The 23,929-nt window shown below is 36.6% G+C and overlaps 1 protein-coding gene across 3 annotated transcripts in view; it reads left to right on the top strand.

The window, feature by feature from the left end:
- Positions 1-23,929, top strand: part of Ccdc50 (coiled-coil domain containing 50) — a 63,244-nt gene that overhangs the window by 33,547 nt on the left and 5,768 nt on the right. For 2 of the 3 annotated variants that reach the window (XM_042670063.1, XM_042670066.1), the window contains 7 exons: positions 1,527-1,617; positions 8,037-8,154; positions 12,352-12,876; positions 19,147-19,262; positions 20,415-20,459; positions 20,562-20,666; positions 22,338-22,417. In XM_042670063.1, the coding sequence (XP_042525997.1) occupies positions 1,527-1,617; positions 8,037-8,154; positions 12,352-12,876; positions 19,147-19,262; positions 20,415-20,459; positions 20,562-20,666; positions 22,338-22,417 (1,080 nt within the window). The remainder of the gene's footprint in view (positions 1-1,526; positions 1,618-8,036; positions 8,155-12,351; positions 12,877-19,146; positions 19,263-20,414; positions 20,460-20,561; positions 20,667-22,337; positions 22,418-23,929) is intronic. The other variant, XM_042670064.1, reaches the window with a different exon arrangement.

The following is a 23,929-nucleotide window of genomic DNA, read 5'->3' as shown; positions in this document are numbered from 1 at the left end:
TGCAAGGACACACAAACACACACACACCCTGGACACACACACACACACACACACACACACACACCCCGGACACACACGGACACACACACACCCCGGACACACACACAAACACACATGCACACACACACACACACACACACACACACCCTGGACACACACACCCCCGGACACACACACACCCCGGACACACACACACACACACACACACACACACACATGCACACACACACACACGTGCGCGCACACACACACACACACACCCGGATCTATCCACACACACACACAAATCGGATCTACAGACTTCTTATTTTTTTCTTCTGGCTCTAAATACGTGTTTTCCTCTTTCTGGCTTATGTTCTGTTGCTTGTAATCTCTTGCTTTCTTTCTGCTTTTTTGTGTATACACATCTAGTGTGTGTGCATACTTATATAAATTCACCTGTTTATTTCCATTTCCTGCATGGAGGTGTAGCTCAAGGTGGGTAGAGCTCCTGCTCAGCAAGCTTATTCCTTGAGTTCAAACCCCAGTACTACAAAAATGACCATTGTCTTATACACATGAGAATTAGTTTTATATTTTCAGTGTTGTTAGAATATTTGGGTTTATTCTCCAAAGAATAAGTTACAAAATAGTTCATGTGATCCTTGTTTTTAATTACAAAAGACTGACATTAAACATAAAACATATGAACAAATTTGAGTCTTGTTGAATATTTCAAGTTCAGTTGACAAGGGGAGAATGATAGATATATGTACTTAGCAAACTAACTGCATATATAAATTACAGATAGACTTTTATTCTGGCAAATTTTTAGGTTTCCTAACTAGTTTCTTAGCTAGTGACTTTGTATGAAAGGTAACATTCCAGAGATAATCACATTTTGGAATTTTAAGTTTCTAAATTTTTTTAAAAGCAAAAATCAGAAGACTTCTGTAGGTAGAGGCACCCTGGGTAATGTTTCTGAGAAAAATCAACGTTCATTTTCTGTGAAATAGCTTTTCTGACATTACTGTATTAAAGGATCTTTGTTCTGCTAAAATGTATGAGGGGTTTCAAAAAGCTAAAGGAGCGTTTTCTCCTATTTCTATTCTCAGTGTTGAACATTGCTTGCAGACTTTTTCTGTGTATATATTTGGATGTTAGGGGGGCATTAATCTGTGTGTGTGTATTCATTTACATATAAAACCTTTGCAGAATTCCTGGAAACAATGCTTGTTTACCATCAAAAGGCCCCTTAGTGTGATATGATATGGTGAAGAAGCTAGATCATTCCATTGTAGTCTGTAGGATTAAACACTGTTTCTGCCATATATCTTCTTTGTGATCTTGAGGGAAATGACTTAATGTTTCTGAGCCCAGTTTTCTCTCTGTACAGTTTGACAATTATCAGCCTGTGTGTGTCATTATCATGAGGGTAAAGTGAGGTAAAACTATCTGAGGGTTCCCAATATACAGTAAACAATGTTAATTATGTTTTACTAACACTATTCCTTATTTTTATTATTAGTTTTACCTTTGTTTTGTAGTGAACAACAAGACTGTGAAATTGCTCAGGAAATTCAAGAGAAGCTGACTATCGAGGCAGAGAGACGCCGCATTCAGGAGAAGAAGGATGAGGTATAACTTAGTTAGAACCCCTCACCCATGGAGGAAGGGGTACCCAGCTCTTCAGCAAAAGCCTTTTGTGTGTAATTGACTCATTGGAGGCTGGGTGGCCAGCAGATTCTTTTTACTTGGAATGTGATAGTGCAAGCATTGCTCTCCATGGATCATTTGTTTCTTGAACAGGTGTACATCCGGTAAAAGTTTGAGAAATAATAATGGATAATTTGATATAAGATGTGAATTTGTTTAGTAGGACTGCTGAAACCTATTACCACAGGTTGGTATGTTAATATAACAGAAGTTTATTCTTTCACAATTTTAGAGGTTAGAAGTCTAAAATCAGGGTGTTGGTAGGGGTGTGTTTCCTCTTAAGAGGACTTATTCTTTATCTTTCCCCAGCAGTCTTGAGCTTGTAGCTGTACCACTTCAGTCTCTGCCTCTTTTGTGATAGGGACTTCTTCCATGTGTATATCTTCTCATATGGACATTAGTAATTGGTTTAAGGACCTCATCCGAATGATCAGCTTAACTTCTTTCATCCACAAAGTCTCCATTTTCAAATAAGGCTACTGTTGATCTCACTAACTTTTTCTGTCCTGGTTTTTTTTGTTGTTGTTGTTTTTTTGTTTTTTTTTTTTTCCACCTTCAGACCTTAATAAAATTCAAACTAGAATCAGGAATTAGTTCTTGTTAAAGGTTAGGAAGCTGGCATTAATCTTACTCTGTTTATTGGTGATTTTACTTTTCTATAAGCAGTTGATATATGTAATTTAATTCTGTGTTTATATTTAAAACAATTTTTTTTTTTGGAGTCGGTTGTGGGCCTGAACTCTGGGCCTGGGTGCTGTCCCTCAGCTCTTCAGCTCAAGGCTAGCGCTCTACCACTTGAGTCATAGTGCCACTTGCAGCTTTTTCTGCTTATGTGGTGCTGAGGGATCAAACCCAGGGCCTCATGCATGCAAGGTAAGCACTCTATTACTGAGCCACCTTCCCAGCCCTTAAGTTTTATTTTTAAAGCTGAGAATGATTGAAATTAGCAATAATACTTTGAAAGGACTTGAATTTACAGTTAACTATTTGCTTTTGTGGAATGTATTTGTACTACTACATATAAAAAGGTTAGTTTGCATTGTCTGTGCTACCTTCTTTCACACCTAATATGAGACTTCAAAATAACCCGCAAAAAGCCACAGCTGGAAATGTGATTCATGTGGTAGAGTGACAGCAGAGCAAGGAAGGTAAGCATGTATAGGGTCCCCGAGTTCAAATATTAATACAGGCCAAAACAACAACAACAACAAAGTCTTGTTCACTTTTCACCTCGTCTTATCTATAGTGCCTGGATGTTCCTTTCTAATAGAAAAATGTGAGTCTTACTTAACTAGCATGTTACCAATATTAAATGAATAGAATTTTCATTAATAAAATTTGTTCTTAAAGAATGAAACAAGCAACCTTTGAGGCAGAGGAGACTGACAGTCAGTAGTGCTAATTCTTGTCAGCATTACCTTTTCCTCATAACCTGCCCTAGTTCTTTTTTTTCCCCCTCTTTGCTCTTCTTCCCTGTAGACTAATTAGTTATTTAATAATACAGTTGTGGAAAATTCCTCTCTGGATTATTACCTAATTATTTCAGAGTTATTTGGGGTGAACTCTCTTGAGCAGCTTATAACTTCCCAAAATAACCAGATGTAAAGACTAAGGCCCATTTCTTCTCTGGGTCAGAGATTTTGTTCTGAACATATTGTACTGTAGTTGTAATGGTGTTACACAACTTTGTGTGTGTGACTGAACATTTCCAACATCATCTGTGTTTGTTAGCAGAGAGCAGAAGTAAGAAGTAGTAAGTACCATCAACATGCCAGGGACCAAATGAGTTAGAATGCCTATAATCAAGAACTCTAATAAACAACAGATGCTGGAGGCGATGTGGACAGAAGGGAACCCTACTGCATTGTTGGTGGGAGTGTAAACTTGTTCAACCACTTTGGAAAGCAGTTTGGAGGTTTCTCAAAAGACTCCATATTGAGCTCCCCTATGACCCAGCAATCCCACTTTTAGGCATTTACCCAAATGATCACAAACAAGACCATACTAAAGCTACCAGCACAACTATGTTTATTGCAGCATTATTTACCATAGCTAAGATATGGAACCAACCCAGATGCCCCTCAGAAAAGTGTTTTAATAGTGTTTGGGACATCTTTCTCCTTTTTTCCTCTCCTCCTCTTCCTTCTCTTTTCCATCTTTGCTTCACTCTGCATGTTCTTGTCCCTATCTTTTATTGGTTAATTTTCCTTTTAAACCTCCTTGGTGTATTGTCTTAAATATAGAGATTTTTTAAAAAAATAAAGTGAAGTATCCTGAGTTCAGTTAGACTTAGTTATTCTTAAATAAAATGTTCTGTATAAAATTGTGTAGAGTTTTTTTTTTGTGTGTGTGTATGTATTATGTTTAAACCTTGGTCAAATATATGTGGATTTGGAATTATTTTTAGGAAAACTATTTTTTTTATTGTGAAAATACTTTACAGAGGAGTTACAATTACATGGGCAAGATAATGAGTACATTTCTTATCAAGCATCATTGCCTCCTCCTTTGTTTCCCCTTCCCATCCCTTCCCATCTCCCCCTACCCCCACCCCCAATCCTTCAGTTCCCCCCCTCGCCCCCGTACGAAAGTTGTAAAGTTGTAAAGTTGGTTTTTGACATAACGACTTGTACATCTCATTGTTGCAATGGGTCCACCTGTATCCCTATTTAAACGATTTGTTTTTTCCCTTCCCCTCCACAGATTATACTGACATCAAATACAGTGAAAGCAGGGGTTATACTGTGGGGGAGGGACATACAAAGCAACAAAGAAATACTCATAAATGTGTTAGAAACAATCGCATGAAAGAAAAAAATTTGAATACATATCTTAAGGTTCATTTCCCTAACATCACCTTATCTGACCTTTTCTGCTTGACTCATACATGTACTAGATATTGCAAATAAGGGAAACCATGGGACCTATGTTTCTTTGGGCCTGGCTTACTTCACTTAATATAAGGCAAACCATTTTTTAAATCTTTTTTTTTTTCATTAAGTAAACATTAGCATGGTCAAACATCATGGAAGGTTGTGGCATTGGTCTGACAACTTAAAGACATCTATATATTTGAACTATTTAAGGATAAAGGTTCCAAGCTTACATTAAAAAAATGAATCTCTGATGACCCATAGTACTTATTCATAGAACTTTAGGTAATTGGAATATTATAACATTTGTTTTTGTTTATTTGTCGGTGGTGGTTTTTGTTTATTTGTCAGAGCCTGGGTATTCTCCGTGATCCTTTCTTGCTCAGTGCTAGCACTCTACCACTTTGAGCCACAGTACCACTTCCTGGAATTTTCTGATCTAAAGTAATATTTATGCAAGCTGGTGATATTTATTCACTGGCTTATATAGCAGTACCTATAAGTTATTAAACTTACGTTTTGGCACTTTAAAAATAAATCTGTACTCATGAGCAGAAAGGCAGCTGGGTGGGAGGCTGCAAGTTGGGACTCCTTCCTTTTCTAGTCTTACACTGATCGTTTTACTATACACATTGGATGTCACTCTATTCTGTTTTATTTAGCATAATCCTTTTATTTTTAAATTTAATTTTGTATTGCAGTTATAAGGTGATGTACACAGGGGTTACAGTTACATAAGTCAGGTAAAGAGTATATTTCTTTTTGGACAGTGTCATCCCTTCCCTCTCTGTATCTTTTGTTTTTATACCTTCTATGAGATCTCTACTGAATGAGATGCTACTATGTTCTATGTTAATTGTTAATAAAGTAGCTTAGCAATCTAATGGTGGGATAGTGTTCTCAATCACATTTTTGAATCTTTTGTTCTTAAACTTAGGATTTCCTCTGTCTGAAACCCATTATTATTGTAAAACAGCTGAACTTAAAGGTGAAATGATGATGTAAATCATATACATCTTAGAAATACCCTAAGAAGCTCAATACCATGATTCCTTTGGGCTCCTGTGTACCTTTTTATGTTGAAGCCTGTCTTAGATCCCTCAGCCTTGCATGTATTGCCTTATCCTGATAAGGACATGGAGCACACGATTTGATATCCTACTGACTCATTGCATGATGTTTGCATGAAAATAGCTTTTTTTCTAACATTCTTGAGATCATTAACTACCCTTTCTTGCATTTAGAGTTTCAAGTTTTCCATAGTTGATTGAGCTTGCATAATAGATGAGGGAGCGGTGAGATACAATGGTAAATTCCCATTCCAGTTCTTAATAGGAGTTAAGCGTTCTTCAGTACATGTTTTCCTTTTATATAGAATACTAATTCCACAAACTATATTTTTTATATGAGTGATCATAAATTTGGAAAATTCTAGGTTATATAAAAATTTGAGGTTTCCTTTATGCAAGAATTAAAATATGATAATGTACATTTTCAAGAATTAAGTATATTTTTTAATTTAAGTATATCTTTTAAGTATATTAAGTGTATTTTTTTCTATTGAATACTTTTTTCTTGAGAAGCTGTTGAGATCAGTGTTCTCCAGAACAGAACTTGTAAAGTGTTGTCTAGACTACCCTTTCACAGGGTGGAAGCTGAGGATCCAAGAGTTCTTTACATCAAGGGTGACTGAGCTGCTTAGCTTCATCCAAGTGTGCTGTCAAATAATGGCCAGTTTAGCTTGTTTAAGAGAAAGTCACTCTAAATACCTAGCTAAACTCATCATTGTACTCGTAAGTTTGAAAAGCAGGAAGGAGAACTGGCTTGTCCTAATAAGCCTTATGTATAGTATAGGGGCAGTTTTCCATCAAATCTCTACCTTTTTCTTCCTCAACCTACTGGACTATTCTTGCCCAGATAGAAGCTTAAGAGCTGATAGGTTAGAAAAGCAAAAAGATTTGGGTGCCAATGCATTTGGCAAGTTATTATTTTTCTACTTCATTAAAAGTACTTTCTTGACTAGCTTATTAATACATTTATAAAGAAGAGACATAATTTTTGGTTCTCTTCTGGTTTTCACACTGGGAGAGCCGCTTATTACTATGGTTTAATTAGGACTGAATTCAATAGCAGGAAAGCAATTGTAAGGTCCCAGACATGTAGTTGAATCACTTTTTCTGGAAGTTGGGTCTGATACTGTTCATTGATATTTTTTCACATATTTTTTAGAGGGGAAACACACTACTTAGGAAAATAGTGTTAGGTGCTTAGTAAACATGACAACTCTGGTGTCAGATGTCTTCTTTCTACTTCTCTGGTCAAGAGTATCAACATGTGGAAATTTAACCAGAATGTGGAGAGTCAACAGTATAGGAAAGTGGTCAGGAGGGAAGAACGTACTATTCTTCCCCATCTCATCTCCCACTGACTTGAAAAGAACTTAAGAAAGCTGGGTATCCATGGCTCATGCCTGTAATCCTAGCTACTCAGGAGGCTGAGATCTGAGGATCACTGTTCAATGCAGCCCACGCAGGAAAGTTGGTGAAACTCCAATAAACCACCAGAAAACTGGAAGTGGCGCTGTAGCTCAAATGGTAGAGCGCTAGCCTTGAGCTGAAGAGCTGAGGGACAGCGCTCAGGCCCAGCATTCAAGCCCCATGACCGACAAAAACAAAAAACAACAACAAAAAACTTAAGAGATCAGAAATGAAGAATCTGGTATAGGCATTGGCACCTGATAAAATTTACACAGATTTATTAAGATGAACGAATGAAGGTGTTAAAACCATTTTACTTTAATATTGAATAGTTCAAATGTTCAATTGTACATTAAGAATTGAAACCCAAAGAAATCACTTTCGTAGGTACTATTCCTTTATGAGTATCTTCTTTCAAATGAGAAGGAGTTAGGTATGATTTTTCAAAAGTACTAGAAATTTCATAGGGTAGCTTGTGTTGGATGGCATTATATCCTTTTGCTCTCATTTTGAATTGTAACAGCGGCTCACTCACTCTGGGGTCTGACATTGAATAGCTAAAGGCTTTAAAGTAGATTATCAAAAATATAATTATATGTGCATACAATGTTCATAAGTAAATATAGTTTCTAAAGTTCCAAAGAAATAAGTTACTGAGACTTCCTAACCAGACTTACTTCATTTTCAGCTTAGAAGGAAGGACCACAAATAAGTATCTTAAAATTCTGCTGTAAACCTGCTGTGGCCTGGGCTAGGTTGGAAAATCTTTAGATTGAGTTAGATTTAAATTTCATTTGGAAAAAAAAAGTTAACTAGATTATGTATCCAAACTATTGAGTAGTCTATGATGTTTGAATAACAGTAATCTGTGGCCAGAAGTCTGAAAACCTATGAATAGAGCATGTAATAATTTTCCAGTAGAATGTCAGATTCTGTTTTATCAAGCTTACTCCTGCTAAACATTTATTTCCATTCCCTTTTGTCTTTGTAGGATATAGCTCGCTTTTTGCAAGAAAAGGAGTTACAGGAAGAAAAAAAGAGAAAGAAACACATTCCAGAGTTCTCTGGAGCCAAAGTTTATGGAGATAATTACTACTATGAAGATGGAGGTAACAATACCCACATCATGATCTATTCTGTTCTTAGACCCATTCAATCTATTCTGTTCTTAGACCCATCCACAAGATAAGATACCCCTTTAATTTTGTCAGTAAAATGACCATAGGGACCTGGGGAGAGTTCTCTTATACTCAGGCATTGGGTACATTTAGATTTGTGAGAGTATTCTATTTAATGTTGGTGAGTTCATCTATTCCTTACTTGTACAATTACAGCCATTTTTATAACACTAAAATCTTGAGAATGGCTTTGTATGTACCACTTGGAATGAAATCTGTGCTGCAGCCACTACTCTCACTGTGGAGTGGCAGGTGAGTCTTTAGACTTAGCCTTTCTCAAGGAAGTCTGGACAGTGCTGTTTGAGTTTGAATTAGCAGTGTTCTAAATAAAGAAAGTACTTTATGCATCAGTTAATGGGTAACATAGCTTTTTCTCGTGTTCTTGACCTTCAGACTTAGGCCAGTGATTTAACCTTCTGATGACAAACCATATTAAGCTTTGAGATTTACTGTTCTTGTTTATTTTTTGGATTTGATGCTATCATGTTTGATGATCACGATTAATTTCTGAAGGAAAGACACTCCTCTAGGGTTTTACTTCTTATGCCCAAGTTTTACAGTGTGGTGATGGTGCTGTGATGCTAGTGGTTGTGGTGATGGTGATTCTTTATCTTCAAAATGTGTTGGGAAATGAATACTTAACAAGCATAGTTGAGATCTTTTCAAATATTTTATCAGACATTTCCTGAATTTCATTTTCTGTTTAATGAAGTTCAGCTTCACATAGTTGCAGAGTTACCAAGGAACAAAACCTAAAGATAACTTGTAGAGAACAAAAGATTTTGAGATGATCTGTTCTGTCATTTCACTTCAAAAAATAAAAAAGTATTCGTCCTTTGTGAGTAGAGTGAAAATCATGCATATGTACATGTTAGCATTACCAAGTATAATCTTTCAAGTCTTGCCTAGTCTTGCCTATCAGAGCTAATCTGTATGGTCTGTTCAGTAAGTAGATTCATTATTTAATGCTTGATGGTTTCTTCTCATATATAAAAACTTGCTAGTGTTTCTGATCAAATTACATATTAGTTCATTTAAAAAGAAAGAATATTATCATATTTTGTGATACTAGAGACCAGAAAGTAAGGGGTTAACAACTCTTTGGTTTCAAAATATGGTTATTTTTTAAAGGCATGTTTACTATAAGTAAAAGTAACTATTTTAAGCTTGTAAGTCTGTAAAAACAGCAAGACGATGAGAAGTAGTAAAATATGTGAAGAGACTAATGTTAACCTGCCTGTGTTAAAGCCTGTGATATCTTGAAATGAGACTTAAGCCTGTTTGCTTTGACTTGAGTACTGTGATCCTGATTCATAGCTCTAGAGCTGGAGCTATGCAAACATAGCTCCAGCTATGTTTCTATATTTATTTTAGTGAACCTGTAGCGAGTGGCTTCTATGCTTGTGGGAGACTGAGAGAGTATTGAGGACAGGAAGTAGGGCCCTTGTGAGCTTATGTATGTGTATAGATTGTGGGATTCCTTTTGCCTCAGCTGTGGTTATTGAGAGACTATATATTGTTGACCATGTTCTCATTTATATCCCATGGAGTTAGACCAGGTTGAATACCTCAAAGACAATACCATAATGAATTCTCCATATTTACAAAGCAGTCCTTATGTTTTTGCAGTGGTTCTTTCCCAACACATCTGCATATTTTGTAATTGTATTCTTCTGTCTTTTTAAGTAGTTTGATTTTGCCTTACTTACATAATAGTCACACCTTGTAGATTGGTATTCTGTAATTGTATTTTTCTGTCTTTTTAAGTAGTTTGATTTTGCCTTACTTACATAATAATCACACCTTGTAGATTGGTTGTCCTTTCAGCTGTTTGTGTGCCTGAATAAATCCTAAAAATGATCTATAAATTTGAAATTACCCAAAACATTTACAAAATGCATATAAATTGTGAAACGGTATATATTATTTTTGTGTATCCATGTTTTTCTTTCAAATCCATATTGATGATTTTCTTTTGAAAGTCTTGGTCTTTAAAGTCATACAAGGTTGTGATTCAAGTTCTTTCTTTGTCTTACAACTAAAATTTTAGCAAAGTTACTTACTATAACTTTTAAGCCTTTTAATCTCATCTAGAAAATGGAATTCTAAAATTAGAGCCTTCACATAGATGTTGAAAAAAATCGATTGTAATTTTGTTGAAGGATGTGTAAACTCAGGTCCTATCTATTTATCAATGTTAAATGTGAATGTTTTGTTTTTATAAACAAGCCATCTTGAATGACAAACATGGAACCAATTTTAAAATATAGATCTGTATGTATATATGTGTTTATATATATATATATGTATTGGCAAAAAAGGAGTTAATTATATTTGCCAAATAACTTTGTCACAAGAAACATTCTCAACAGTGCCAAAGGATTCAAGGAAATGTTCTACATCTGTTTCTCACCTCTTTGATGTAAAGATATCACAATAACTTATCTATTAAAAATATATATAATTACACTTTGAAAAATCTAAAATAGTTCTAATAATCTGTGCAACGTATTTCCCCAAAGTAAAACTATTATGGATTAGTTAATTGTGTAAGAAGAAAAACAGAAACAGCTTCACAAATTCATGTTGAAACAAAACTCTGTCTGTTTCTTTTAGGCTTAAAGGTATATTGCATTCATACAACTCTGAACAGGCACTGTAAAGCCTTATTCTCAGAATGTGCACAGAGTAACAATAATTCACTGTAGTGGCCAGTTCTTTCAGTTGTGAAGACATATTTACAAGTTAGCTTAATACAGAAGATAACTTTTTTTCTCAGTCACAGAATTTGTTGTTTTACTTGTGTTTTTATGCATAATACACATTTAACCATAAGTAATAGAGGTAACTGTATAACTTGCAGATTGTATAGAAGACAGATTTTAATCTGGACTTATCTGTGAAACAAATTTCCTTCTGGAAAATGTAAGAGGAAACTGAGGTTTTTGAGTGGAAGCTAGAAGGTCAATGTTGGGCTAAGCACATCCTTCCCTATCTGTTGTTTTATCAGATTTCCATGATCAAAAGCAATAAGCCAAAACAATTCAGAGCTCTAAAAACTAAGAAAATACAGCCCTCTTACCCAGTTACCAAATTCTAGTTTCTCTTTCACTTGTGAGTCAGCAAATGGTTAATTCCTGCAGGGTACATATATTAGTACTCTTCCGTGGATTAGCATTTCTTTTTATTATTGGCAAAATATAGTAAAGAGTGTAGAAAAATATTAATATTAGCATGTTCTTGCAAAGTGCATGTTAATTTACTCCCTTGATTTTGATAATACGCTGTATGCAAATGAGACCTGACAAAGCTGCCATAGATGTATGTGCAAATTTGAAGTTTTCACTAAGCTTGAGGACATGTATTTAGCAATTCTTCTGTTTTTATACAAAGAAGACAGTGTCATGAGTTTTGAAATATATTTTGGAAATGACCCCTTTTATGTATGTTACTTTGGCATTTCTCTTCCTCTGCCAAGGTTCAGCTAAAATCAAGAACAAAATTAGATAACAGGGTCATTTACTCACTTAAAGTTATCTTCCATCCTCTTCCACACCGAAATACAATATAAGACAGTTCTCTGAAATAGCTGGTTTATTTTGGCCCCACGAAAGGGGAAGGCATAGGGACCATTTCTCTAAATTAGGTAGAAACTAGTAATATTGTGATGTGCATTTTATTTCCAATAAGGATATTTGAAAGGCTATCAAGGAAATAGAGTGTTTTTTAAAATAAAACTCTTGAGTGTCTATACACATTGGCTCCAGATTGGTTAATAAAGTAGAATTCAGTGTTTAACGACTGTAATTTTTTTGTTATTGGCAAATATAAATACACTCTGTTGATTCTACCTAATCTTGATCAAGTTTTTCTTTCCAATTTAATTTACTTAATTTTAGTTTTTATTTTTTTAATCATTTTGGCTATGTATCTAGAAACTTTCATGTGTGCATAGACCATTCCAGTGAATGCTCATCCCCTCTTCTCAGTTTTGAGGTTGATAAAGCAGTTTTCCCCATTTTTTAAATCATGTTAAACTTGGGCCCCAACTTCCCCTGTGTAATGAGTTCATTCCCTCATTAAGTTAATCTGCATTTTTATTTTTCACATCCCCCTACCTCCTCTCAGACCTACCAAGGTCAAGGAGGGCCAGGGAATTGGGTTCTGGATGCTCAAGATCTCATAGACCACAAAATGATGCACAAACTGTGAAGCAGATGAAGGAGAAAGCAAGACATCCACTAGAGGGCTTGGAAGAGCTGGAAGAACGTGGTTCATCAGAGACATCCCTGACATCTGCTAATTGGAGAAAAGTAAGGGATGATCCCCAAATTACCAGGGAGCAGCACGAAAGGAAACGGTCTGGTCAAGAGAGGTTGCGGAGACCTCCTCTTCCCAGGATTAGTGGTGAGGTGTTTCTGAGCTCTGGGTGTGATGACTGCAATGCTAACACTGGCCATCAAACTCGGAATCGAGAAAAGCAGTCCCGACACCAAGACCCACTTTCACCCAAGTCCTCACAGAAATCGGGGCTTCACTACAAGGAAGCTGTATATGGGAGGGACCATGGGCAAAGTGAGCACAGAGAAAGAAAACACAGGCCCAGGACTCCTCCCTTCTCAGAGAGAGAACTGTACCACCTCCATGATCCAGGTAATAAAGGGTGGCCCCATTGGAAGTCCTGGTTTTACATGTATACATTATACAATGCATTTTATGAGCATCTTAAGCAACCTTTCTTCCTGTGTGGTTTGAACGCATTTCGTTGAAACAAATCCTGAAGCCAAACACTATGCAGGTCTGGAGGAGCAAGGAAAACATTTGTGCTTTTCTCCTTCTGTGATGAGGGTATACAGATTCCTCAGAGGCTCTTCCAGTGAAGATATATTGAATCCTAGGAGGGTTCTACCAGGCCCAGGCATCAGGTGAACATGCTCAAACCTCTGCATTTCTTCATTTGAGGAGACTGTATGTCAGGGCTTCTCATACCTAATCAAATGTTCTGAATTTCTGGTTTTATTTCAGTGAACCCAAAAGATCTAGTGATAATGATTTAATGGTGTTTGTATGCTGATATGTTGGAAGTGTTCCATTTTCTTGACCTCATCTTTGTAAAATGAGGGGTTGGGTAGTCAAATATTTTAAGGCAGTATTTCCAAATTCTGGGCCTCAGATTATTTTCAACATAGGAAGAAAATAGGCTGCTCCCTGACAAGGTATATTTTCTGGGTCAGTTTGGGCATGTTTTAGACATACATTCTTATAAAGTTAAAGTTTAAAAGACATTGCTTTAAGTTACATTTTATGCTCTTTCTCAAATTGTAACTGGAGATGTTGTTTGTAAAGTATCAGTAAATGTAAGTTCTTGGAACCTGTAAATGAAGTGATTAGATTTGAGTCTTAAGTTTTTGGCACCTCTAAGACTTAACTCTGAAGTCTGTCATCAACATAGGAATTAATTGTTTTTTGTGCTGTGGGAACAAATCTGAGGTGAGACTTTCCCTGTGGCTAAGATGATGTCATAACATCACACTGTCTGATGTTTTAATAGACCCTACTCACCATCCTGGTTTTATTGAACTCTCAAGGAAGTTTTACAGAGATGGAAAGGTTATGGGGAAAGGCATATAAAGGTGGCACCTGCTATAGCCTAGTTATGCTTTACTTGTGGCTGGGAAGCTGGTTTCCAGGTTTCAGATTCAGGTTGATTCAGTTGGTTTTCCTATCATAGTATCTCTGATTGAAGGACCTCATTACAAGGAAAAATGAAGGTTAGCAAGCCAAACTGAGTGTCTACCACAAATACATTTGTTTTGGGATTTATGCTTGAATCTGAACCTCAGAAGATTAAGCCAAGAAGATGGATATGTGAACAAATACTTGCCAAATCAGAGATGCGTTAGGGAGATATAAAGAAAGAACAGTGGAGAATAGAAAAGAAAGTAGTATCTATCTGGAGTAGGTATTTGTGTTAATGTTAAGAAAGACATGTTTTGGAAGTGGCGCTGTAGCTCAAGTGGTAGTATACTCACCTTGATCTGAAGAGCTGAGAGACAGCGCCCAGGCCCAGAGTTCAAGCCTCACAACCAACAACAACAAAAAAAGGCATGTTTTGGGAAGGCAAGAAATGGTGATTACATTGAGCTCTATTCTGGTTGTATGAATTTGACTCTGGAAATGTGCTCTAAAGGACTGTTCACCTGCAGGGCTTTTAGTTATACTGAAGGGTTTAGGAAGCATGATGGTAAACTGACCCATAGGCCCCAGTACTGGAACTGTAGGCAAATGCTCTTTTATTTTGCTACTGCAAGAGTTTTTAAAACGGTGTAGCTAGTCAGTATTAAAATGACTAAAATGTGAATTGTGAAGTATTCACCATTTTACATTCAACTCGCCTTACAAATTTTACCCTTCCAGGCCATTGAATTTGCAACCTTTCTGGAATAGTAGTTCAAAAGAGTCATACTGTGTACTTGCTGTTGGGGGCAAAAAACAGAAAAAAAGACCCTATCAAACCAAAGTTCTTAAGGCCATTAGCACAACCCAAACTTTTATTTTACTCAATATGAAGAAAGTAGAAGGAGGAGAAAGCTTGTTCCAAGAGCATTTATACAACAACATCCATACTCATTTGAAAAAGTAACATAAAACTAAATCGCTAAACTAAATAGATGATTGGTTAACTTCTTACTGGCAATTAAATCATACCTAACTTTGGAAACACATTTCTCTGTTGAACTACACTTTTAAATAAGCTTATCACTTTTGCAGGTTATCTTCTTATTCTCTCAAGGCCAGAAAATATCTGCACTTTGATGCTATCAATTGTTTCTCAAATGTCCTGTGACATTCCCTACATGTGAGATGACTTAAAAATATTCCTACATGATAGCAAATCTGTTAGTCACCGTAGAATTTTGTTTCAACCTTGGAATAAATTTATCATGCAGTACTTTGAGCAATCGATCTCATTCTGAAGCATTAAAAAGGATGCTTTATTTGTATTCATTTGGGGAAGTTGTATTCTCACACTGAAGGATGAACAGGAAAACAAGGGACAATTAGATTAGTTTCTAAGGGCTGTGGCTGGTCAATAAGTGTGTTTGCCTAGCATGGGCAGGGTTCTGAGTCCCACCTGAGACACACACACACATACACACACACACACACGCACACCCATTGGAGGTTTAGGCTGTCAAAATGAAGGCAGCCATTCAAGTTAATAACCTACAGTTCACCATGTCTTAAAACCATTTTTAAAAACATCTCTGTTTCTGTAATGACTGCTTCTCACGGTGCTACTGTGGTTCCTTATGTGGGTTTATAGAACTATTAATCACCTGAAGAACAGCGAGAACTATGAAGAGTAAGAACTCGTGTAAGTTCAAGAATTCAGTGCTTTGAGATCTTTCTATTTAATGAGAATTACCAATTCCAATGATACAGCAAGGATTTGAATTACTTCCCTTCTGAGTATTTTGACTTTTACCAAATTGTCATTTTTTTAACTGCTAGTGGTTATAATCTTGTCAGTTTGTCAAAACAATCAAAAACATTCATTCATTGTGTATTTGGTAGAATTAAAGCAAGTCTTTGGTAGATTTTACCTTTTTTATAGTTATAAAGGTGTGATTACAGAGGGGTTATAGTTACATGGGTGAGGTAAAGACTACTTTTTTTTTTTTGGTCAATGTCACCCCTTCTTTTCCTCTCATAGATTTTTTTTTTTTTGGGTCCGGTCGTGGGGCCTGAACTCTGGGCCTGGGCGCTGTCTCTCAGCTCTTCAGGTCAAGGCTAGAACTCTACCACTTGAGCCACAGCGCCACTTCTGGGTTTTTTCTTTTTGCTTATGGGGTGCTGAGGAATTGAACCCAGGGCCTCATGCATGCAAGGCAAGCGCTCTATCACTGAGCCATCTTCCCAGCCCCCCTCTCATAGATTTTAAAGCAGAATATTTTCTTGGTTAATTCTGACTTGTTAGAGTACTGTCTTTTGAACTCAGGGCTCTGCGTCTGTTAGGTAGGCATTCTTACCATTTGAAACACATCTTCATCCCTAGTGAAAAAAGGTTAATGTCTTAAAATCCAAGCACTTCCTCCTTTACCATTTTATTAGCTATAGATAGCAAAATGGGAGAAGTTTGGCATATTATATTATTATGAATGAGGCTGTGGATTGTGCATTGAACTGCCTTTTAAAAAATTTTTATTATAAAGATGCTACACAGAAGGGTTACAGTTACATGAGTAAGACAATGAGTGCATGACTTGTCGATCACTGTTACCCCTTCCCTGTTGTTGTCCCACTATCCCTTCCCTCCTCAACCCCCTCCCACCCCCCACCCCCACTCCCTGCCTAAATTTGTAAAGTTCATTTCCAGTATACTGTCCTGTGGGTATCATTGTTGCAATGGGTCATCTTGTATCCTTGTTTCAGCATTTTGTTATTCCCCTTCCCGCTCCCCAGATTAGACAAATGTATGTATAAGATGCAGGGTACCAAAATCAAGTACAGTGACAACAGGGGATAGGCCATAGGGGGAAGAACGTACAGGAAATAAAAAAGAAATCACATAGTTCATCTAAAACAATAACAATAAAGACCTATTGTGTCCATATCTTGGGGTTCATTTCATTTAGCATCATCTTATGTGGACATATGTACATAGCTTTTGAGCTTTTCAGCTCATCTGATAATTATCGTATATGCATACTAATTATTGCAAATAAGGAAAACCATGAGACCTAAATTTCTTTGGGACTGGCTTCACTTAATATGATTTTTTCCAAGTCTTTCATTTCCTAACAAATGGGGCAGTGTCATTCTTTCTGATGGAAGCATAGAATTCCATTGTGTGTGTGTGTGTGTGTGTGTGTACCACATTTTCTTGATCTACTCATAAACCAGCACTACAAAAGATACTTAAAGATAGCCTACACATAGCCAACTAGAACATGATGAGGGCAGAGAAACAGCCCCCAAACAAAGAATCAGATAAATAGGCAGAACCTCAGTGACACCCTAAGAAGGTAGATAACGTGACAGGAGCTACCAGACACCTCGCAATCCTAACTCAACATTAATGGACTTAACTCTCCAATCAAATGGCATAGAATCTCTAGTTGGATCAAAAAACAGGATCCATTTGTCTACTGTCCTCAAGAGATGTACCTTTCCTACAAAAACATATTCCGAAAGTGAAAGGCTGGAATAAAATCTACCAAGCAAACGGCCCCCACAAACAGGCTGGAGTAGCAATCCTAGTATCAGATAAAATAGGCTTCAAATTAAAATTAGTGAGGAGATAAAGAAGGACATTACATACTAATGAACAGCCTTGTTCTGTAGATTAAAGGATGATACAACAGCATATTTGTCCACTGGTCTCTCCCAGTGCTAATTTCCTCATGTAGTTTTATTTACTTTCCCAATAATCTGCCTTTCTAGATCGATTTAAGGGACTCCAGAGGTGTAAATCCTGTTTATATATAGTTTGTTCTCGGGAGCATTTACTATTTTTTTTTCTTTTCCAAACCAGTCAGAAATATAGGGTAAACCCAGTATAGCATAGCATAAGACCTAGTAGCTGTAGAAATGATTTGAAGTGATCTGTATAATCAGGTTCTTAATAAGTCTGAAGCAAAGAAGCTCAGGTTTATATTCACTTTTTAAAAACAGTAACCGTAAATGCATGTAAGTCTCGGTTTTTGAATTTACCACCATGCTTAATTGAACCTTCACAAAGATGGACTTTGTGTGTGTGTGTGTGTACACATGTGCACATGTGTGTGCATGTGTTTTAATGAGTGAATTGAGTATCGTGAGACTTTTTGATAATCATTTTAATGTACTTTGATGGAGGTGATTTCAACTATTACTTAGTTAATAGTAGTTTCAACTACTCCTACTACAACTAAGAATCAACTAGAAAGTCTTGAAACAAACTTACACAAGGCCAGAGCTCATCCAGGCTACTCAAATTAGAATGTCTGGGGGTTTGCACAGATACCTTTTTATTTCTAAAGCACTTCTGAGGAATTTTAATATGTTTGTATGTCAGTGGCAGTTGGCACTACTGACATAAGGAGATAAGGTAGTCATGAGTACATTTTCTCCTTTCTGTGTCCATTTACTGAATGTTCCAGATAGCTGATACTGTTCATTGCATTTAATATATTTGGAATTTCTGAGCACAATACATTTATGCTGTGTAGTAATTATAATAGGGTATGTGGGAAATACCTACAAAATGGAAACAAGCATTAACATTTGCTGTAATTAGTAGCCACTAAAGAAAAAAATGATATCTATAATATTTCAAAGTAAAAAGCCAGAATTACAGGACTTCTTAATCCCCTCATACTCCTTTTTCCCAAGAGAAATAGAATTCTTGTCAGTGCATATTTCTTGTATATTATGTCTTCCCTAAAAGTTAGTAATGACATTAGATGGTGAATACTATGTGAAGGATCTAGAGCCATTGTGTTTAGCAAATCAGAAGCTACTGCTGGGCTAATAGATACTTTCAGGTAACTTGCAGATGCCTTCCTGTCTCCTCTTCAGTGAGACAATTAGCTGTGGGAACTAGAAAGAGGCTTCTCATTCCCTCCTGTCTTGATGAATAGCCTTGCAAAAGATGCTGTTTCGTTTTCTTTAAACCCTTTTTTTTAATGACTTTTAAACTTCCATTTCCTGTTTTGTGAAGGAGATTTCGTGCATGTTTCTGTTGTTGAAGAAGCTATGTGAGAGGGATTTTTTTATCAGGACAGTTTGGTTATCAACAATCTCATGCTTCTGGAAAAGTATATTTGAGATGTACTCCACACTAAATTCTGATGTGGAGGCTGTATGGTCAGTTATAGATAATAAAGGGAAACTTTTGTATCGGTTTACGGTTGCCTCATTGTATGGAGTTTCTTTTAGGAATGAAGCCAAGAGTGATGAAAGAAGCTATCTCAACTCCATCGCGAGGGACCCACAGGGATCAGGAATGGTATGATGCTGAGATTGCTAGAAAACTGCAAGAAGAAGAACTTTTGGTAAGCACATTTCAGGGGAAAAGTTCAGGTGAATCAGTAGGGTTTGTTGTTGTTGTTTGTTTGTTTTTTGTGTGTCTCGACTAACAGTTCAGTTACATTGTGAATGTTATACAAGGATTATGTAATGGCTCAATCGCTATCAGTTCAGAACTATAGACAGTGGGTGTTGTGTATTGTTGGTTCCTTATCCATAACTAAATCTGTGGTTGCAATGACCAGGGCCAACTGTAGTCCAAAAAGTACAGTGGAAAACCCAGAAAAAACAACTACCAACTTTTATAACAACATAGCGCTATATGTGTTCTTTTAATATTGTTCATCTTTTGGGACCTAATTTGTCAACTAAGCTTTCTCCTAGCTCTGTGTATGTGAGTATACAAAACGTAGTAGACTATCTGCGGTGTTAGATACTCCTGAAGGTATGGGATGTATCCTGGTGGAGAGGGGGACTGTTACTTCAGTTACTTCCAGTTTTACTTGCTGAGGCAGAATTAGCAACACAGTTACGTACCTAGTTCTGCATTATTAAGTTCTGGAAATTTTCTTAAGAATCTGTTGTAGAATTTGACCAAATATGGCTCTGCTCTGGCCAGTGAATGTATGCAGAGTATTAGCAACTTCAGCAGTGCTAAACACAGCTAACTTTTTATGTCAGTTCTTTTTTAAATTAATTTTTGTGTCTGCAAGTACTGCGGCTTGAACTCAGAGCCTCAACACTGTTTCTGAGCTTTTTTGCTCAAGGCTGGCGCTCTATTACTTGAACTCCAGCTTGACTTCCAGCTTTTTGGTAGTTAATTGGGGATAAGAGTCTCACAGACCTTCCTGCCTGGGCTGACTTGGAACTGCGATCCTCAGACCTTAGCTTCCCTGCATAGCTAGGATTACAGGTGTGAGCCACTGGCACCTGGTGCCAGTTTATTTTATATAAGATTTAAAAAAATATATAAAGCATAAGTGCTGAAACAAGGATACAAATTGACCCATTGTAACAATGAGAGATGTACAAGACACTATGTTGAAAATGAACTTTACAACTTATTACCTTACTCATATAACTGTAAGCCCTCTGTGCATTATTTTTATAATAAAAAAACATAAAAATATATAAAGCATAAGTTCCAATTCAATCACTTTCATGTATCTGCTTTACAGGCTACCCAGGTGGATATGAGAGCTGCTCAAGTAGCCCAGGATGAGGTAAGTTCATGTCAGAGAGCTTCATAGGATATTCCTTTGTAAACATCCCAGTAATTTCCATGCTAACTCTGTAGGTAATGGTATTGACTGGATTTTGTTTAGGAAATTGCTCGCCTTCTCATGGCTGAAGAAAAGAAAGCTTATAAAAAAGCCAAAGATCGGGAGAGGTCCTCTTTGGACAAAAGAAAGCATGACCCCGAATCAAAGGTAGAATTTTTTTAGTGTGTGTTTTGTTTTATTTTGTTTTAATTAAAAATAATAGTAAAAATGTATTAATGAGGGTAATGTGTTATTAGGGTAAGTTTTCCAAATGTATTTAGGGAATGCATAATGATCTTCATTGCATATGAATCTAATGTTTTATTGTGAAAATTTCCTGAAGACAGCAATGTAAAAGTTGCAACTCGTACTAGGAAAATTCATTCTGTGCATTTTGACAGCTGAGATGCAGATGCCTCTGGTCTTGAATTACCTTATTTTTCATGTACTCAGGTCATGAGAAAAGGCAGCATTTCACATGCTTTCACCATCTTAGAGACATACTGTTTCTCTGGCTACTTGGTCTTTGTGTTGCATTTTTCTGCATCTCTTCCCTTAGCTGGTCCTTTTTTGCTTTGTCATAATTTCATTTATGGAAGACTGACTGAATGCTATCATCACAGTCTTTACTTTATATCGCAATATCAGAACTGTTTAGCATGTGTCTTGATTATTGTCTTTTCTCTCATTAGTCAGGTAACAAAATGGACAGTGACTACACTCATCCTGAAATAATTTGGTTGCTGTATGTAGCGATTTCAACTTTAATTTAGCAAACTGCTTTCAGTGACTTTGTACATGCAGCATATCATTCTGGACCAATGTGGAAATACAGAGGGCTCTTACCCACTAAGTCAAATTATAAACAGCAGCGAACACATATAAGATCAAGTTGAATACAAGAACAGATGAAGGGGAAGATAATTCATGCAGTAAAACCTGTTTTAGAAGGGCGTTTACAATGCGACTGTCACACTGCAGCCTAGGTTATGCATCCATGATCCAGTTGATGGGTAGCACTCTTCTCTCTGAGTCCTCCCTTGGGTCCCTGGTCCTACCTCACAGTCTCAGTAATGGTTGTAAGGCAAAAGAAGACATGTTGAAATTATTGCCATACTGTTTCCTCTTGCTTAGTTACCAAGTCTCAGTCTTAAAGTATGATTTCCACATTACTTAGGTTTACTTAGCTCTAAGTTACTCTTTCAATATTCAAGGTCTTTTGTCAGATGCATTTTTGCCACAGTTACTCAGCTTCTTTGTTAACTAGAAAAGAACAAGTATTTTATGGTTAATAAATCAGAAGAGTCATAGGGGGATAAACACATTGCTAGGAACATTATGACGTCTGTGATTAACATGACATGATTGGTACTGGTACTGTTCCTTTAATGGAGTGTTGATTTACATATGCCTTAGTTGTCTGGTTGAAAAATCATCATTCTTAAGTCAGATGTACAAAAGAAAACTTGAAATCCCAAACCTAATCTTCCAGTTCTTATGTGTTGTTATGCAGCCTTTATTTTAAACTTAATTTTATTGTCAAAGTGATGTACAGATGGTAATGAGTACATTTCTTGTCGAATATTGTTACCTCCCTCATTTTTCTTCCACTTTCCCTCCCCCCATAACTCTTAATAATCTGTGGCTGTGTGGGGTGGCATGTTTGTATGTCTGGCTATCTGCTGAGAGCCTTTTTTAACTTGAATGGCTGTATTATAAAAGTGCCTTATTGCTTAAATAAAAGTAAGATAAAATTACTGAAGAAAAGCTTGATGTGATAGGTGTATTTCTTAAACCTTATTTGTGTGTATGTGTGTGTCGTTGTTTTTCTGTCTCTAGTCAAAATCAGCTAAATCAACACACCCAAAGTCGAAGGAGAGTGATGAATCTCATCGTTCTAAGAATGACAGGTCAGCAAGGTAAGATGACACTTTCATTGAAAAGCAGGGTGAAGAAGTGATGTTCTAGGTAAGTTAGGAGAGATCAGTTGCTTGAGAAGACTTCTTTAGAGAAGAGATAAAAAAATCTGTAATTTTGAGGTGGTATTGTATCGAGTCTTACAGTATTATTCTTAAACTTTATTGGATCACATTCATAAGTCAGATAATAGTATTTTGTAGAAACTGAGATGTATCCAGAACATTGTGGCTTTTTTTCTTGAGGACCAATTCTTATCTCTGCACTTCAGCATTTATGTATTTATAACCAGCGCTAGAGAGACAGGAGATTAACCATCTTCCTAAATAAAATCTCAGATTTTAAATTGTTACTGGATCTCTTTATGGTTACAGTGTTGGTGCATGTCATTTAAATATGCCCAATTTAAACATGCCCAAACTCATTCCTGTTTGAGTCTGTGTCCTTTTTGCATTCTCATACATACCTGAGGTGTGTATACCTCCTGACTTCTCTTAGGAAGTCTTGGGTTGTAGTTAAGAGTAACTGTTGTTTTTACACTTCTGTTGTCAGCATTCAAGACCAGGGAAGGAGCCTCTTTTGTTCCTTTTTGCTCATAGTGGCTTTTCAAAAGAATTTATGGTTGGAATATGAGGAGAAAACATGAAATACAGAAAGATGGCTGGGGAGAATAGGCTAATACTGAACAGAGAAAGGAATTAAGTTGCAGTTACACGGGAACAAAAAGGTCTGGTATGCTGTTGCACAGGAGAGTTGCAAGGTAGCCGCTGTGAGCTCTACGTTTTGAAAAGCGGCAGTCAAGTGTGGAAGCTTTCACCACTGAGAAATGATAGATGTTTGAGGAGATAAATGTATTTAGGTGATACACAACACATATGTGTATCAAGGCATCATTTTATCCTTTTAAATGTATATATTTTTTATGTTTTTGACCTCTGAAATATGTACCTCCTAACTACCTTGGAGACTTGGATCTTGCACTAAGAATTAATTGAGTTAATCTATGTAGAATTCACAGCCAGGCCTTCTTCACTATCCACCCAGGTTTATATCCCATCTTCCCAGTGCTTGGGATAGGATGAAAAATTTGAATGCTCTTGCCTGATTTTTATATTGCAGAGACCATGGTACCAAACTGACTTTAACTTTATAAACCTCAGGATACTTATATTTTATACTTTCAAAACAATATTAACCTGGTTCTATGTTTTAGTATAAAACTTGAATATATTTTGGGGGAAAAAAAAAAGGAATGAGAGGGTGTTGGTTTATTTGTGCTGGTTCCTTGAATTCAGGGCCTGAGTGCTGTCCCTTAGCTTTTTGTTTAAGGTACTATACCACTTAAGCCACAGTTCTACTTCTAGCTTCTTGTTGTTTAATTGGAGATGAGTCTCCTGGACTTTCCTGTCTGGGCTGGATTCTGAACATGATCCTCAGATTTCAGCCTTTCAAGTAGCTATGATTATAATTATAGGCCTGAGCCACCAGTACCTAGCACAATGAGAGGTTTTGAT

The sequence above is a fragment of the Dipodomys spectabilis genome, unplaced genomic scaffold (genome assembly GCF_019054845.1).
Source record: "Dipodomys spectabilis isolate Male_0828 unplaced genomic scaffold, ASM1905484v1 ptg000017l, whole genome shotgun sequence".
NCBI lineage: Eukaryota > Metazoa > Chordata > Mammalia > Rodentia > Heteromyidae > Dipodomys > Dipodomys spectabilis.
The sequence above is the reverse complement of the archived record's forward strand: the minus strand, read 5'-3'. Positions and strand labels throughout refer to the sequence as shown.